The sequence below is a fragment of the Cygnus atratus genome, chromosome 1 (genome assembly GCF_013377495.2).
Source record: "Cygnus atratus isolate AKBS03 ecotype Queensland, Australia chromosome 1, CAtr_DNAZoo_HiC_assembly, whole genome shotgun sequence".
Taxonomy (NCBI): domain Eukaryota; kingdom Metazoa; phylum Chordata; class Aves; order Anseriformes; family Anatidae; genus Cygnus; species Cygnus atratus.
In genome coordinates, this window is record NC_066362.1 from 42,614,516 (window position 1) to 42,633,210 (window position 18,695).

At 35.5% G+C, this 18,695-nt stretch overlaps 1 protein-coding gene across 1 annotated transcript in view; it reads left to right on the forward strand.

The window, feature by feature from the left end:
• The first annotated feature begins 14,729 nt into the window (after positions 1–14,729).
• PTPRQ (protein tyrosine phosphatase receptor type Q) overlaps positions 14,730–18,695 on the forward strand; it is a 107,645-nt gene continuing 103,679 nt past the window's right edge. The window contains exons 1-3 of the mRNA XM_035544349.2: positions 14,730–14,783; positions 15,261–15,372; positions 16,191–16,417. Of these exons, the coding sequence (XP_035400242.1) occupies positions 14,730–14,783; positions 15,261–15,372; positions 16,191–16,417 (393 nt within the window). The remainder of the gene's footprint in view (positions 14,784–15,260; positions 15,373–16,190; positions 16,418–18,695) is intronic.

Here is an 18,695-nt window from a genome sequence, read left to right on the forward strand (position 1 = left end):
AAAAAAGAAAAATTATTTACCAAATAGTGAAAACCTTGAAAGATTATTTTTCTTAAAATATAGTTTTAATAAAGATTGGTTTTTGATTGCTTGTGTGAGAGCAATCCCTAAACTTAGCATGACCTTTCCTTAGAAAACAGTTTTGATCTGTCCCTCCTGTGCCCCCAAAAACTTGGAAGAAAGAAAAAATCTGAGTTTCTCTTAGAAAATGTGTAAATTTTGTACATTCCAACCAGAAGCAGCTGGGATGGGATGAAAGAAATGCAGACAAATTTAGAAGCTCCTCTGTAATGTGATCTGTAATATATTATACAAAGGTATACTAATTAGGGATAAAGAGTATTTGCTTTGCCTGGTCTACCCAGTTTTGCTGATCTTTCTGGCAAAATTTAGCTCAACTGTGAGCATTATTGCAGTAGTATTGGAGGGATTAACTTCATTCTGAAGGATTTTCCTGCCTAGGAGTATCGGCATGTTCAGCCCCATGTGATTTTAGGAAAAGCAAGAAAGCAATTCTCTTTGAGTAGTGTCAATATTATCTCCTTGCTCTTTCTCCATTTTTCTATTCTGGAACGTCTCTGTGTTTGCATGTCTGAGATCAGATTTTGCCCTCTACTTGTTTGAATCTGTTACTGATCGTCTTCACTTTTATGTCACCATAGGAAACACATAAAGTCTTGGATTGAACAGTAATGGATTTTATTTTTTTTCTGTAGGTCTGGCAGCTCCACTCAATGTACGAGAAGGTAATGTTACAGACACTTCAATAGAAATTGTTTGGAACCGTGCTGATGGAGATTTTCAGCGATATGAAGTCACATGTACAAACTGTGCAAGTGCTTTCAGGGTATGTTTTTTAAATGATCACTTGTGCATAGACAACATAGTTATATTTTTTAAAGTCTTACATAAAGTAATCAGAGGTTAAATTAAAAGCTACGTCTCCCACTAAAATAGGTGGAGGTGTAATTAACATAATAAAAGCAAATTTTGCAAGCAGTTCTGTGAAAGCTTTATTTGGCTTTGTAGGTCCAGAAGGTCAGGCAAGAAACAGCAACATTTTCCGACCTTATTCCTGGTAAGCTGTACAATTTTACAATTCGAACAGAAAAGGAAGGTTTCAGAGACAGCATTTTTGTCACAAAGGAAATAGAAACAGGTGAGACCTGTGTCGTTATATTTAGCACTGTTTTCCTCTACATATATCTATTTTCTTTTACAGTTCCTGGAATTTTATTTTTGTTTCAAGTACAGAAAAGTAAATAAATAATTTTCATAATTTCTTCCTTATTCTCTTTCATTGTTACTTATTCTTTGACTGTCTTGAAAGTGAATGCATTTGAATATGGTTGTAGCCTATAATGAACTTCTGATGTTAACATAATGACTCAAGCACGTGGATGCTCCAGGTGTACAAGTGGTACTTCCAGACAGTCTGTCTACCAGCATTACAAAAAGCAGTCTTTTTCCATAGATTTCTGTTTAATATTTGATTTTTCACTTTACTGCTGAGTTTGAACACAGTTACGTGTTCAGAACCGAATTAGTTTTCTGATATTCTCTCATTGGCCTCCCCTTACATCAGGACTAAATATGGGGCTTTCTACATTTATTTTTACTTTAGGTTAAGACGTACGCTTCTCAGCAGCACAATTCTGTTTTAGTTCTCTGATGTTAATAATAAGTCCCATTGTCATTCTCCTAACTGCTAGAGTCTTCCTTCAGTTGCATATCTACCTTGAGTATAGGATGGGTAGTTCCATGAAAAAATTAGCATTAGCACAGCAGCAGACTAAAACGCATTCAAGGTGATGAGGAGCTGATAGGAGAGATTATAAAACAAAACAGAAAACATCACTGTGCTGTCTTGTTGAAATCTGAGTACTCTTGCCTTCTCAACACACTGTGCAGTTATGGTCCTGTTAGGACGTGCTAAAAGCTTGTCTGCACAACCACAGCAGAGCTGAGAGAAAGAAAATGGCAGGAGGGGGAGACCAAATAATACCCTGCCAGACTACTCTAGGCCCACCCAGGAGCCACCAGCCCATCAAAGGCCAAACTCTACAAGCCCAGAGAAGCACACTGCCAGGTAGAAACCCAAATTAAGGATTTCCAAGGAAGAAAAACCCTGTCGAGGCCCTTCCAAGGGCTGTCCAAGGAGAGCCAGAGCCCCATTTGCCCAGGCATGCAGCCCATCAAGTCAAGGAGAGCAGCTATCCAGATCAGCTTTTGGACTACGGGAGGTTGCTGCCTAGGGGTGTAGGACATGTGATGGGGTGCAGGGGAAAAGCAGCTCAGGACTGCACAGGACTTAATATGGAATGTTTAGGGGAGGAACCAAAGGGGAAGAGCAAATGTAGAAATCAGAGGGTTAAGGGGGTAAAAACAACCAGTGCTATGGAAATGATTTGCTGGTCAGTAGCTTGGCTGGCTATGCTGTTTCTAACTCTTTCTGGTGCATGTTGTGTGTGCCGGGGTGCGAGTGCTGCAGCTGGGGTCAGACCACTGGTCTGTGGTGCCAGCGAGTAGTGTGAGGGTGGGCAAGCAAGTGAGTGTGTGGCTGCTGTTGAGGATCACACTGGACGAGGTGGGGAGTAGGTGAAGTGGCCTGGGAGCAAGGTGGTGAGTGGGTCTCTCAGGGCCAGCTCCAGCTGCGAGAGCATCTGTGTGAGCATAGGCAGTCGGCTCTTGGGACCTGGGGAATCCTGTCCAGCTGTGTGGGTGAGTGGGTGTGATGGTCCAGCTAAGAGTGGGGGCTGTGACCTTGGGAGGACCTTGTGTCCTGGTGCCAGCAGCTGGGGAGATTTGGCTCCAGGAGCAGCTACTGGGCACACTGAGTGTTTGAGCCCAGCTGCGGGAGGCACGCACCTTGTACGTCTGTATGTAAGTATTATCACTAATGGGCATCCATTCCCAGTCAGCGGGAGAGCAGGATGAGGCCATTAGTGCTGTCTGTGTTCGTGTGAGTGCTCTGAGTGTCTGTGATCAGTGCAGCTGGTCAAAAATGTGTATGTGGTGCACGTGGGCTCTGTATGCATGTGCCTTGTGGGAGTACACCTTCAGCTTGGTTGGATGTGGGGACATGGAGCAGCAGCAGCCTCACATCTCTCTGGCTGTTGGATCCCACATGATAGATTTTCCTCTAGCTGGTCCGTAACCTGAAGAAGTATAGTACGGTAGATCAAGAAAGGTTCATAGGAGGGCACAAGTGTGATCAAAGATATGTAATGTTTTGCTTTCAAGAAACCACTGGCTAAAACTGATGTAGGAACAATGGTAGTTGTCTGTAAAATCATTTGTGAGAGGGTAAGTCATGGAAGGGTAATTATGGAGAGAGTAAGGACTAATTCATGGACATTTCCTTTACCAGAACTAGGGACTTGAAGTGAAATGGAAGAGAGCAAATAGAAACCAAGCAAAAGGAAATGGTTGTTTATTAAATTTGTAGATAAGTTGGAGAACTCTTGGCCAGAGGACATTTTGTGTTACGATTGTGGTTTGGCTCAGAAAATCCTTCAGATGCACAGTAGGAGATGGTAGCTTGGGAAGTTATTGAAGATGATTATCATTATGTGCAAGACTTGCTTTTCTGTAGACATCTGCTTTCGGTCACCACTGAATACAAGATACTTAGGTCTTGGCTCAGTATACTAGCCCTTACGCTGACATTTCTTTTTCTGAGAAATTGTTGGGTTTTGAGGAACTTCACATCAGTGATGTTCAAACTACACTAAGCAGCATTACAGTGAAGCAATCAGTTTGGCTTTGGATCTAGTGGTATTGAAAGTCCCTATGCCCATTACTGCAGTTGTATTATTCTGTGTGCATTTTAGATAAACAAGGACATGACATAATTTTTTTTGGAGTTTTCATCATAGTCTGTTGAAATAAGTCCTGCCATAGAGTAATATATCTAAAATGTATTTAAAAAAATGTTTTGTTTTATTGTTACACAGTACCAAATGCAGTTAAATATCTGAACTATAGCAGAGACTCTGAATCAATAACTGTTACCTGGCCACCAGCCCAAAATAAATTTGATGGATATGTTCTCTCAATAAACAGCAAGATCTTCAACAAACAGAAAATGTTATCTTCTGGTGTAAGGTATGAGGATAACATTTTAATATTCAACTATATAAAAAATAACTAACATGAACTGAAAATAGATGTTGCACTGTATATCTAAAATAAGTGGTCTGCAGAGTTATTTACATGGGATTTATGTCTGATGTTTCAATTGATATACATTACTATACCCATGTGAAAAAAGACCATTTTAAGAATTACATTTTTTAACAAACGACTTCTCATATGATATCTCTGTACAAAGAAGAACAAATGAAATATTGCATTGGAGTGAATGCCTGTAGAACCTGTGTGTCATTTGAGATGTGTAATTTAATCTTTTAAGAATTTCTGGTACTTGAACTTGCTATCATGGAGTGATGCGTCCTAATGAAGATTTTATCATGCTAAGATAGTTGTATCACACTAAAATAATTTGTTGACTGACAGCATATGCATGTATATCCACACATTATGTGTAAATAATATTCATAATGCTATAACGACTTAAACTTATGAAGACACATGTATTTAAAAATCCTAAAGAACACAATATCTTTTCTTTTTGATGTTTGTAGAATGTACAAATTTGAGAATCTTCAGCCAGGCACTGATTTCTTAATCAGTATTGTGACAACCAATGGACTAAAAAGAAGTCGCCCCACCATCCTCAAGATTAGCACCTGTATGTTCACAGTTTATTAATAACTTTTAGTGATATCAGATATGTTGGGTTGTTGCATTTTAATGTACTGTCTAAGAAAAGCTATTTCTTATTAAATCAATGCAAGGTTTTATTCAAATCAATCAAATCAATGCATGGAGTAACATCTTTCTTTTCAAGCTAAACATCCTTGAAAATTATAAATAAATAAAAGCTTTTTAAACAGAAATAAGTTTCCTTTGTGTTCAATGTGAATATGCCAATAGATGAAACAGTATATTATTAGGATGATACACCTTTTCTGTAAAAATTTACAAACATTGCTTTTGTTTTGGATTCTGTTGCTAATATGTAGATGTGAATTGAATTTTTCAGATTTTTCTTAAGTACAAAATGAAATCTGTAACTGCATTGAACTATAAAATAATGAATTACGGCAGAGTCTTCTGTAGATGTTAATTTCCTTCAAATTAGTATAGAATATCTTGATACTAAATATTGCATCTACTCTTATCTTTACCTCAGATCCTGATCCACCATCAGATTTACAGGTGTTTGGGCAAGAAGAAAATACAGTCTATTTGTCTTGGAAACTGCCAAGAGGAGGATTTGATATGTTTCAGGTGAGATAAGAATGGGAACAATGCAATCCTTTACGTCTTTTTAAATTTCTCAATGAAGTTATTATACTGCAGGTACTGCAAACCCAACAATAATTATTTGTCTTTATAAACCATGAAACTACGTGGGCGAATACCGTTTCTAGAGAAGGTCAGCTAAATACATATTTCAAATTGCCTAACAGTTTTGTAAAAGAGTATAAAATTAAGCTTTTAAAAGCTTTCAAAATGATTTTTCAGCTAATGTGCAACAGTGAAGAAAATTATAAATTGAAGGTTAAATGCAATTGTAATGCAATAACTTATTTTCTTAGCTTTGTGAATTTGTAATACAAATTAAACTGCAAAATAAAAATTTTGTTTTATATACAAGGATCTAAATGTGTTGTTTTGAAAGTTCCAGAGTAAAACATTTTCATTTTTTTCTTAATGTAGCAATTTACAAGACAAAATTGCCAATATTTAATACCACCTGGGGCTTCCCAGCCTTAAGCACTAAGTAATTTAGTGATTTCCTGAGTTACAGGTTAAATCTGAACATACATGAGAAAAACAGTGACTACCTTTCCTGAAATTGTTTAATTGTTCGTACTACACAATTTCGTTATGCCCTATTTGAAACTGTACACTTTTTATTTTAATGTGGGTATTCTTTTCCTTTGTGTGGTTTAAGAAATAGCTAGGACTTCTATATTCACCGTATCCATCCCTTTCATTATTTTATAGGCTTTAATTTCTTAATTGTCTTTTGTGCACCATTCTTATGTGGATGTCATTCTACAGTTCATGTAATATTTTTCTTTGTCTTTGGTAGCTTTCTTGAGACTGGACTTTCACTTAGGATGTGGATGCAGAATGGTGTTATCAAAAGTATAATGGTGTTTTCCGGTTTTTCTTTCTATGCCTTTTCTTGGCAATTACTTCTCTAATGAATACTGTCAAACTTTTTAAAAAACCTCTTCAGTGGACATTTCAATTATTGACAACAGAATTTGACTTAAACTTATACTTGATAATGATTCTGGTGTGGGAAAATCATTGACCATCTAAAAAATTCAGTTACAATTTCTTATATGGGCTTGTCTTTACTGAGTGCTTCCTTTGCATTTTTGTCAGCTAGTAACAGCCCCATAGAATCATACAATCATAGAATGGTTTGGGTTAGATGGGACCTTAAAGATCATCCAATTTAACTAAAGATCATCTAATTCAATTCTAAGCTTAATTTCTAAATTACTGTTTTCATTAATTCTTATGCCATTTTTAATTTGCTCCTCTGACTCTTTTGGCCTGCTGACCTGTGTTTCTGCTCTGCCTTGCCCTTGCCTGTGCTTCTTAGGTTAGCTTGCATGAATTAGACAAGTTAGTAGTTCTTATTTTTCTTGTTTGAGCATGATTTCTGTTTTTTAAGGATGACTTTTCTTGAAGTAATCCTCTATACTGTTCATATACCTTGGCTATTTCTATATGCCCTCTGCAAGCTGTTTGTGTGTTATTATATATATGAACCTTTAATGTAGCATTTTAATGTTTTTCATACTGTGACAAACATTTGCAGACTTAACTGCTCATCATGATTTTCTTTAAATTTCCTTGACTAAGTATTTCCCCTTTTCTATTTAAATGTGCTAGACATTTTTTTATTATATCAGAGAAGATAAGTTCTAATATTTCAGGGTTAGTATTACAGTGCTGTTCATCATTTGTATTTTGAACCATATCCTTTGCAATGCTTAGCACAAAATCTAGAGTAGTTTCTGTTCTTCCAGTCCTCTGGTCAGAAACAATCCACTATGACATCTACACACTTAGTTTGTGGATCATGTTTCACTGAGCCATTCAACCAGTCTCTTTTGTATGCTGTCTTTTGCAGCCTGTCTTGTATATCCTTTGCCATTTACAGTCACTGTTTGAACACAGTCATAAGGTCAAAAAAACCTCTTCAATAGTAAACTGTTCTACTGTTATTTAAATGTTTTATTTGAATCAATAAAGAATTCAAGGTGTAGCCCTGTACCCTTAACTCACTGACTAGGATATTCTTTATTTTGTAGTACTACCATGTGACAAAGTACTTTGCTGTAATGGTCTTAGATAGTTTATACCTCAATATTGCAGTGTCCGATTCCCACCCACCCCCCCCCCCCCGGCTCCTATTATATCCTTACCTAAAACTTGAAATCTGAGTATTCTTAGTATAGTTTCTTAGTGTTTCTTCTCTCTTCATTAGTGTACTGCTGCATTGATCTGAATGAATAAGACTAGCTAGTTAATCTGCCACAGCACCATTTGCTAATGTAGCCTGGCGTACTTTTACAAATTTCAAAATTTAATTTAATTCTCTTGTTTGTGTTGAGAACCAGTTCAGATATACTTTTGTATGTGGTCAGGTTATTTTTACCATCCTGTGGAAAGTAATTGTCATCTGTAGTATTGATCTTTATGGCACAGTATTATTGTTTGGTATTGGTATCTCTAGAGCAAGCAGCCACATTGCACAGTGCTTTATCTGAATAAATGAGCTTGTCTATAAATCTTTAATGAGAAAGGCTTCAGTAGACTGGTTGCTTAGTAAGGTGCACCTGCATAAAAGGGATCATTTTACTAGTCATTTAAAATTTATTATCCCAGCTCACCAACTTTCTAAGCAATATATTGTAGTTTGTGGAGTGAAGGGTACACAAAAGGTACTTTCCTAACTTGTTTATGCTAGATGTAAATCTTTAATTTATAGCTTTGCTTCTAGCATTTTGCAGTGTCGTAATTCTAATGAGTTGATGTCAGTCTCCAAGACTTAGTATGCATTAACAGGTGCTGTGCTGGTGCAACATGTAGATACCAAGGGGAACTGCATCATTTCTCCCCAAATCAACAGCAGCTGAACCAAAGTATTCTCAGATCACTACCATGTCTCTCTTCTCTTGGTGACAAGACAGTACACGCTGGTGTAAGCGGTTGCAGGTCTTCTTGATCTCTCAGTGCTGTCTGCCATGGCTGCATGTATGAGTGCTGGAGATGTTTGTCCAGATCCCTCCTCTGCAGGACAGACACAGTGTGCATCTTGCTTTCCATTAGTGCAAATGTGAAAGCAGTGAACACACTTGCAACACTTTTATTCTCTTCAGTGGTTCAAAGCAGTGAGTTTTCAAGGTATCCCAGTAAACAGAGTTGAGTGACTGATTCTTTGGGGCTCTTTTCAGAATCTCAACTCTAACCAATGCACAGTTTTTTATTTTTGTTTGCCTATTTTTTTACTTTTTTTTTTGCCAGAAAGGTACTAAGATTTCTGAGGTGTCTTTCTGAATTTCAGTATAGAAAACTATTTATCCCATCCTGTTGATTAATCCGTGGGCTGCTCTTTTACCCAGTGACTGTTCTTATTCTATCTTGTAGTTAATTGCACAGCCTATTAGTACAGCTGTATGACTGAGCAGTCAGAGTACACTTTATTATCCTCCCTCCAAGAGCAAAGCCATGTAAGCCTTGACTTAACTTCACCTTCCTCACCAATTTTTAAAGATTAAGGTCACTGCTTTAGGTCATAACTCTTAAGGAATCTTGAGTAAGTAGTGGGTCAGTGTTGTGGAACATAACATAAAATTTAAATCATATTTCTGATTTTTTTTTTTGTCTTTAAAGTATTTGGGGATATTGTAAATATTTATATATAAACAGGTAGTTGGAATCACTAAACATTTTATGAAGTGAAATAATAAATGACGTATGAGAAATTACTTATGATAATATAATTTTTACTTATAATTATGTAATAAATAATAGTTGTTTATATAATAATACAAGTGTATACATATATTCAAGTATAATAACATATATTATACTTAATTATGTTGGATATAAAAATTACTCTTCTTCCATAGGTTTCCTGTTGTCTGATGAATAATGAAAAGTTGCTTACCACAACTGTTTATGATAGCAGAGCTGTAGTGAAAAATCTGGCCCCTGGGATGGAATACTTGTTTCAGTTAAGGACAGTTAAAGGCTTGGATTCCTCTGTGGCTGTGGAGAGAAGTGTCATCACAAGTAAGGACACCTCTTAACTTGTCTCTTTTTGAATAATGGTAAATGTGGGTGCAGAGGCATTTAAATCATCGTATGTAAGTGACTCAAAAGTGTCAGAGTTCAAAATGAAGTTTGACTAAGGGGGAGAAATTCTCCTCCTCTTGTGATAGTTGCTTAAGGAGGAACCTTGTCTGTAATGCAGTGGGTTGAATTTAAAGTCTAGACATAGCTGTAGATACCCCTTTGAAAAAAAAGAAATGGACTCAAAATTCTTACAGCTTCATCAGGAATAAATACCACCAGAATTTCATCCTATACTTTAAAAAATACTTTGCATTTTGTTTACGATTGTTTCTGCATCTGGTAAATTCTTGCAACCCTATAGTGGATTTCAGGATTGCTCCAGTATAAGACCACAGAAGACTTAAAAAAAGTGAGAAGAGAAATTGTGCATCAGATTGCATAACGAGGTCCAGAGTATTAACCCTGAATCTTGCACTCATTTTCTATGTGTGAGCAAATGTTTTCCAACTCTCCTATGATACTGCATTAAAAAAGGAGAGTTTGTATGTGTCAGAAATCTGTAGAAATTGATTCATATTTGTTTTTGACCTGCCAAAGGAGATAGAATAGGTAAGTGTAATCAAAATATAAATCAACCCCCAGTTTTATACACGTGCATGTTATAGTCCTCCTCCCTTTGATGGGTTTTCTGTGGCTTGTTGGAACTAGAAATCCTTAACTGTCAAGGAGGCTCTGCAGTTAGTTATTCAAAGATCAGTGAATCACAGAAAAAAACAAACAGAACTAGTTTTTGCATTCTCATTAATGCAAAATGCAGCAGAATGATCATCATCTTGGTCCTGAAGGTGCTCCTTCTTTTGCAAGTTTTTTCAAAACTGCTGTCAGTGAGTCCAATATATGGATAGAGCATACAGAAAGTATTCTCATCATTGTAATGGCAAGCCTTTAGGATTTTTTCATGCTTAATAATCCATCCCTTAATGGGTTTATGTTAATTAGTATTTTAAATTTAAAGAAAGCTTCTGGAAATATAATCATGGAAGGTTCATTTTTTTTAGGAGGGCTGCAAACGTTTATTTTTAAACAGCAGCTATACTTCACGTAGTAATAGAGATGCTATTTGTAAATAAATATCTGCTATTTTAGAAGTCTTAATATAACCAAAACAAATAATTAACAAGGAAAAAATTGTTGATCACTGTTTCTATGCAACTTACTCTGTCCCTAAGTGAACCGATGAACAATTTTTAAAAATCTTCTTTTCTGTGAAGCATGTTAGAAAACATTTAATTGAATAAAATCACTACTTCTATACGTTAAAATTTTCTCTAATTATCTGAATGAATTTACTGTAGAACCAGCTGGGATCTGCGGTCTGGCATTAAAAATGGTAAATACTTCATCAGCAACTTTAATGTGGAATCCCACCAAGACTAACTTCACTTCTTATAAAGCATCTTTATCAAACAGCACCTTTATAAGCAAATTTAGGATTCCAGGAGCAGTGTCTAACTTCAGTGTTACAAATCTGACTGCTGGTGGCATTTATAATTTCACTCTGCGAAGACTACAAGGCAATATTGAAGGGGATTCTGCTTTCATTGAAATTGTAACAGGTCTGTATGGTTTCTTTTTCTCCATGCTGGTGAATGATAGCTGTCAACACCAGTGCACTTTTAGCTTTGTGTATATCACTTTGTTCAATAACATGGGAATTTCAAGGGAGGCTGCATGTGATATGTTACTGTGGTCATGGACATACATTATTTATAACCTATGCAACATGTGTCAAGTGATACACTACCAGAAACTATACACTTTGTCTGTGATGCATGTCTTTTGACCATTTTTAGTATCTTAACTATTTCACAGGTCTTCATCCTGTGAAGAGTTAGGCACAAGTTGAGCTCTACCTCATCTGATTTCAGTAGTTTTTTCACTGTAAGTTAAGTAAAGTAGGTTTACAAATGTTTGTAGAGTTAAGGCTTTAGATTGTAAACAGTTCCATTCAAGGACTGTTTCTTACCAGAATTGTGATTAAAGCACTAGGGTAAAAACTCAATCTTGACCTGTGCATCTACAGTTTAATGTAATGTAATAATGTGAAATACAGATGGAATTTAAAAGACAGAAAGATGCTCCAGAACTACCTCAACAGATTTCTTTTACTACTTTCTTATGCTATGTTTTATATTTTTTCTTTTGGCAATTACATGGCAGTATTAGAGAGGCCTGAGTAGTGTTGGAAGTTCTCATTGACTGACTATTTTGTCCAAATGTAATGATGTTTGTATGCCTGCGTATGGGATCAGTGCTTGACAAACTTGTTGCTTCTGCCATAATAAAGGGGACTGAAGAAATAGGTCAAATAGAGTGTTTAAAATACAGTGACATAGAGGTGGAAATACACTTACTATGAGGTAATGTATTGAGGGAAGAAGAACCTCACATGTTTTTTAAAGTTTGAACTAAGACCTCAATGCTATAATACTTTAATCACAATTAATATTTTTTTTTTCTAATGGAGGGAAGATTTAAGTCAGTTTGGTTGGCCTAATTGTGTTTTGTCTTAAATGTGTTGAGATTCCATCTCAATGGAATGAAATTTGATGCTGAGCCTGCTGGTTTATAATAATTAATTTTTGGAAAAATTAACATGTATTTTGAACTCCATGGTTACTGATGTTATCTACTCAACCTTAACTAGTTCTGTAGGTGAAATCTACAGGAAATTGTCTAACCATGCTTTACACAAATAAACTGGCTATATACTTTATTCAACTATACTGGCCACTACTAGTAAGAAGTGTGTGTATGTGTGCATGGAATGGAGAAGAGTACTGTAGAAGAGCAGGCGCAGTGAGGCTCAAGTGAACCACATGCATGTATGCATTTCCTGATATGGTTAAATCTTTAAAAGGGGAGAACTGAAACTTCTTTTCAGCATCAGTGGAAATGGTAATTCTCAGTCACAAGATAATGGTAGGAATAGCACTGGCTTCATGGCACTAAGTTCCTCTTTCCGTGAGGATGTTTCTAGGCTGTCCACTATTGCTGGGTCAGAAGTAATTCAACTGAAGTAAAGAGATGAATTTAAGTACTGTGTTAACTGTATACTGAGGGAATAATCATGGGTTTGTATAAAACACCTGTACAAGCATAATAACATTAGTGGTAATAGTAGTGCTGATGACAACAGTAGGACTTAAAATCTAAATAAGTTTCATAGAAGGAAGAAGTTATGTTCTCAGTTACACTTGCACTCCTCCATATAGATTTTTTTGTTGTTGTTGTTCTGTTAATATTAAAATAAAGTAAAAATCGTATACATGTGACAGATATAGATTGAATATAAAATCTAATAGTAATATTTGGATAGATGAATATTTCAGAACACTTGATGGCAAAGCCGGAGCTGAAAATTCAGTGAAAAAAGTTCACAAAGTATATATAATCTCAACAGATTTACAGTAAATAAAAATATGTGGAGCTCTTTCAGGATAGAAGTATATGATATTTAGACTGAAAAGAATGACCTATTCTCCGTTATCACGGAGGTGACCTTATAGGTGACCTATTCTCCGTTATCACCAGTGACAGGACCCGTGGGAACGGTGTTAAGCTGAGGCAGGGGAAGTTTAGGCTAGACATCAGGAAGAGGTTCTTCACCGAAAGGGTGGTCGCGCACTGGAACAGGCTCCCCAGTGAAGTAGTCACTGCACCAAGCCTGTCTGAATTTAAGAAGAGATTGGACTGTGCACTTAGTCACATGGTCTAAACTTTTGGGCAGACCTGTGCGGTGCCAGGAGTTGGACTTGATGATCCTTATGGGTCCCTTCCAACTCGGGATATTCTATGATTCTAATGATATTAATATATAAACAGTACTAGAAGACTTAATTTGAATTCTGAAGAAACATGTTAGTAAGAGAGTCAGAGGGCTGAGTGCAAGGGTAGTGGATCTGAAACGTGACAATCTCTGACTGGGCTTGCTCTGGCAGGTATGCCTAGCTATCTGTACTTTACAAAGCAGAGAGGAGACATGCACATGGCTTTGCATTGTGCAGCTAGATTAATTATACAATATTAAAGATATATAATGCTTTAATGAGCTATCGAAGAATCTATATCTGATTATTTGCTATGCCTTGAATCGATGATACACATTTAAAGGTGCGTATATGGGCAGAAAAAAGAAGAAAGTGAGATGGTGTTGCAGGAGTATGTAAAAACTTGGCCTTAATAAAAGGAGTTAAACAACCAAATTTAGTAGACTTAACTCTTTAGACTTCCCGGAATTACTGGGATTCCAAATATAGGAAAAGTATAAAAAAAAGGAGTTAACTACCCTGTAACAAGCAACAGAACAAACACTGTCTATAGCTTGAATTTCAACAGTAACACTAGTTATTATAGCAGCAGTGCTACCTTAAAGTTTTAGTACAGCAGAAACATCAAGACTGCAGAGATTCCTTGTTAACCAAACACTGGCCAGAGATACCTGAGCTTGCTCTCCACGATACCTACACAGCATAGTTTGGAGATTATCAACCAAGTCTCAGAAGTATTATAGCAGCTGTACTGTAAAATGCTTCTGTATCTGGACTAGTTAGCAGTTGTCCTTCATGCACCCAATAAACTGTTCTTGGATGCTTTGATATTTAGGTGTAACTACTGATACATTTGTGGAGGGTTTACTCTGTTTCATCATTCTCTTTCAGAACCTGCAAAGCCAGAAGGACTAAAGTTCTTCAATGTTTCATCATATTCTTTTTCATTGTACTGGAGACTACCATACGGACATGTGGACAGATTTCATGTGGATCTTATTCCTGATCATGGATCTGTTGTTATCCTAGATCTTGGAGTTAGGGAGTATCAAGTATGTGCTTTTATTACAGGACTTGCATGGCCAGCTTTTCCTTATGTACTGTGCTGATGAGGGATGCAAGTTGCTTCCTTAGCTATTTAATGCAATTATGAATGTGAAAGTATTAATGAAAAATTAGTGAAAGCAAATTTCAGCATCCAGAGTTTGGTACCCTAACAGCAGTTAGCGAATTTCTACCCCTCCACCCCTGCACCTCTTTTTTTTTTTTTTTTTTTTTTTGTCTTCTATAAAGGTACAGACAGTCACCCAAGGGTTCATGAATAGTTTAACAAAGGAAAGGCAGAGCTATTGAGTAATATAGGCTCATTAATTGTGTACTTGCCAGGAAGATCTGTGCTTAAATCATTAATGCAGGCAACATTTTGCTGCTGAGGCATCGAAAAGAAATAGGAGCAATTTTTCTTTCTTCTGCCTGGAAAATATAACAATATTAACAGAAATTATGGCCATTCTGGTTGGTTTGGTTTTGTTTTATATTGGAACTGCAAAGATACAGGTATTTTGTATAAATGATTGCTTATAAGTTTTTAAAGTATATTTATCTTGAAAGATGGATTAGCTTAACAATCAGAAACCTGGAACTTTTTCAGATAAGCTTTGTGTTTATTCTCTCAAGAAGTGATTTTAAAATGTTTCATGTATACTTAGATAAATAGGGTGATGCAGAAGCACCTCTATAGATACACTGATAGGTGATTCTGTGATAAAATTAATAGTTAATTTTGTTGTTCTTTAATATTGAATGTTATACAAATCTTATGGAGGTTAGTTAAATTAGTTAGCAAAATGCTGTGCTGTAGCTAACAAATATGAATTGCTGTTTTTGCTGTTGCAAATGCTGCTGTATTTCTAAAAGCTTATTGACAGCTCACTTTCAGTAATGCAATGCTTAAAATTTTGGGGTTCTGTTGTTGTTTTGTTGTTGTTGGGTTTTCTTTCTTTCTAAAAGACTTGAATCCATGTTATATTTTAGGCTGACTTTTCTAATACTCTACCTGGAACAACATACAATGTTACTGTTTCAGCAGTTTCTTCTTCACTGTACAGTTCTCCTGCCAGTAGAACAGTGACAACAAACGTGACAAGTGAGTTAATAATGACTGGTTACATTTTATTGCTTTTTTGTTAACTATGTTTTTTTCTTTTTTGTATTTTCTATATGCACAGTAGTTTATGAGAAATTATAATAATTTTTGAATAATCATCAGAATTTTTAATCTTAACTGTAAAAAAAGGTACTGAATTGAAGGTGTTCTATGGGAGCATGAAAGTTTCTCTAACAGGTATTTTAGGAGAAACTCTGGATGCGAGTGGTAATTGTATTCATCCATTAGCTTGGTTGTTTAGAAAGAAAGAGACAGAAAGAAAGAAAAGGCAACAACAACAACAACAACAAAAAAACACAAAGGAGAAAAATTTGTAAGCTTTTGAAAAATTTGTTAGCGTCACATAGTAATATCCATAGTTCAATTTATACATATAGGAGTAGACTTCTGAGATGTGTCAGAAAAATGTAGCCATATTAGACATGTATTTTAAGAGAATGCATTTTTCTTAATTTTTTAATTTAAAATCGGACGTGAAACTTTCTAGAATGTCTGAAATATTAAATTGACATTAAACTTTACTTTTTCCATTGAGATATTGAGCACTACATTTTTTGCATTCTTACAAAAGAATGTTCTTGGCGTTCCAAAATTCATTTAATCATTTCTGTAACAGTACCCTAGCTTGAAAAAAAAAGCTTATTTTTAAATCATACATTAGTCTTCCGTATTTTATCTTATTTATTCTAGCAAATTACTTATTTTCTCTATAGTAACTTAAAGGTATCTTTATTGTCTGGAAACTTAATTAATTACTGTTTTCTACATATTATTTATTTTGTTTTATTTTATTTTAGATCCTGGGCCCCCCATATTTCTTGCAGGTGAAAGAGTGGGCTCTGCTGGAATTCTGCTGTCATGGAATACACCACTGCGTCCAAATGGGAGAATTCTCTCCTATACTGTTAAATATAAAGAGGTCTGCCCGTGGATGCAAACAGCATATACACAGGTCACAACAAAACCAGATAGTCTGGAAGTTCTTCTTACCAATCTTAACCCTGGAACAACTTACGAAATTACGGTAAAAGCTTTATAAATGGCTTTTATTATTATTGAATTATGCCTAGTTTTACATTGTTTTAGGCTATGCTAGGTGCATACAGTGTTTTCTGAAGTGCATTGCTAATTGCTTTTGCCATATAACAAAATATATTAGTCAGGTATTTGTTTATTGTAGTGTTTTTTAAATACACTTTAAATAATTTCCAGCCAAAATTGTTCTAAAACAGTTTATTCTGTTAACATGTTATTAACATACAGCATTATGTGGTAAAGAGCAAAGGTTAGAATTTTCAAAAATGTCTAAATCCTTCATTTTCATTGAGATCTTTCAAACCACTGATGCACTTTGGATGTTATGCATAGATTTCCAAAACACCTCAACCAGATCCAGAAAAGCATGTTGGTGTGTAATTCTTTCTTTTATTTTAGAATTAAGGAAATAAGAAGGAGTTTTCTTGCCTGAATATGTATTTATATGTGGCCTGTAAACACCTTAGTCTGCTTTCCTTAAGCCCAAGTGTTTTACCTAGTGTTATGTCCTGAAATAAAGAAAATGTCATACTTTTCCATTTCCTTTCCATAGATTTTATTGCCTAGATATTCATGTGGAATATCTACTGTGAAAATCAGTACATGTGTTTTCATGAGTTCTTTATGTGGAATTTGTTTACATTGAGAATAGGGACTCCTGATCCAACTCTGAATTCTTCAAGAACAAATGACTTCAGATGGACAGAAATGAACTACTGTTCTCATGGCAATATTTGCCATGCAGTTCTTCACCTGATTTCCTCTTTCATAAGAACCTTGGATAGGTGCTTCTTTTTAGTGTCAAGGATGAAATGAAGTAATATGTTTTAACATGCCTTTGTGATGCCAGTGATCCTTTGTAAAGGTGGTGTGCATGTGTAAGAAAGTAGATATCTAATGGTGGCTTGCTATGGTAGAAAGATTCTCAGGCTCACTGTGAATCTAGTAGTGATGACCATGTTGATAAAAGCCTCTATATCCACAGCTGCAGGAATATTTATTCTTTGATCTCCTGCCTCTGATCATCTAAAAAAAATGAAAAGAAATTTAAAAATTCAGCTACTATTAAATATATATGTATAACATTTAGACTGTAAGCAAATTAATTCATCCAGATAAATAAGGCTATTAAGAGTTCAGTTTTCAATTCTGAGTACCTCAGTAGCACTCATGTGGGAGTCACTATTAAAGGTTTTGCAAATTCACTTCTTTGCTGTGTATGATTTTTTTTTCCTAGAAAAAAATGTACATTTTAAATCATACACTTAGCAATAATTTGCCTTCGTTTGATATATATGGGAGGCTTTTCTTCTAATTGCTCATGCTTTAAACATTGATCTTAAAGCAGAATTTGACTCATGAAAGTGAGTTGTGACCCAACAACATCTGCCTAGCAGGGACCACATGGCTTTTGTCATGTGTAAGTAAAAGTCTGTTGGCAAGCTGAGGACCGTTACATTATCTGCTGCTTTGGTGGGCTTCCTGACCGGCTGACCTGCTGGCAACCTCACAGAGTCAATAACCATTCATGTAGAAACATTTTTCTACCTCAGAGATGTAGCCAAAAAGAACTATTATGTTTTCCTTGTCTTGAGTAATTACTTTTTTTTTTATTATTTTTTATTTTTGGTGGGGGAGGTGGAGAGAGGGTTGGTTGTGTCAATTAAAAGTACCTCTTGATTTTCACTTAGGTGAAAATTCCTTATTGTTTTAGGGTACCTGTTTGGCCTTGTTAAATTCCTTCTGGTAAATACTATGGCAGTACAACTGAGTGTAGTTAACTTCTTATAAGCTTTGAACATTCCAACCTGTTTGTGACAGTGCAGTCTTAATTTTGTTTCTTTATATCTGAAGAAGAATCATTTGTTGAGAAATAGCAGATAAAAGTGATGATTTGTTAAATGTTTGAGGGTTACGGATAATTTTGAACACCTTATTATAATTTTGTGAAAATGTACAGTCAAGTGAGATGTTTCCTAAACTTCAGATAATTACTGGCAACATTATGCTTCAAAGCATGAGCATTAATATTCATTTAAAATGTGAATTACTGCTACTTGAACTTTGGAGAGTACTTGTGTTATTCACATAATAAAATTTGTCCTTTTTAAAAATTTCTACTTTTTGCTATAATGTCACTGTGTGGCAGTGATCTCTAAAAGCTAATGGTACACTTTCATTTTCAAAGCTAATCAGCGTGTATAGCTAACATCTTTACTATGCAAACTTTTGTATGTTTCATCCCTGACACTATACATTCTATAGGT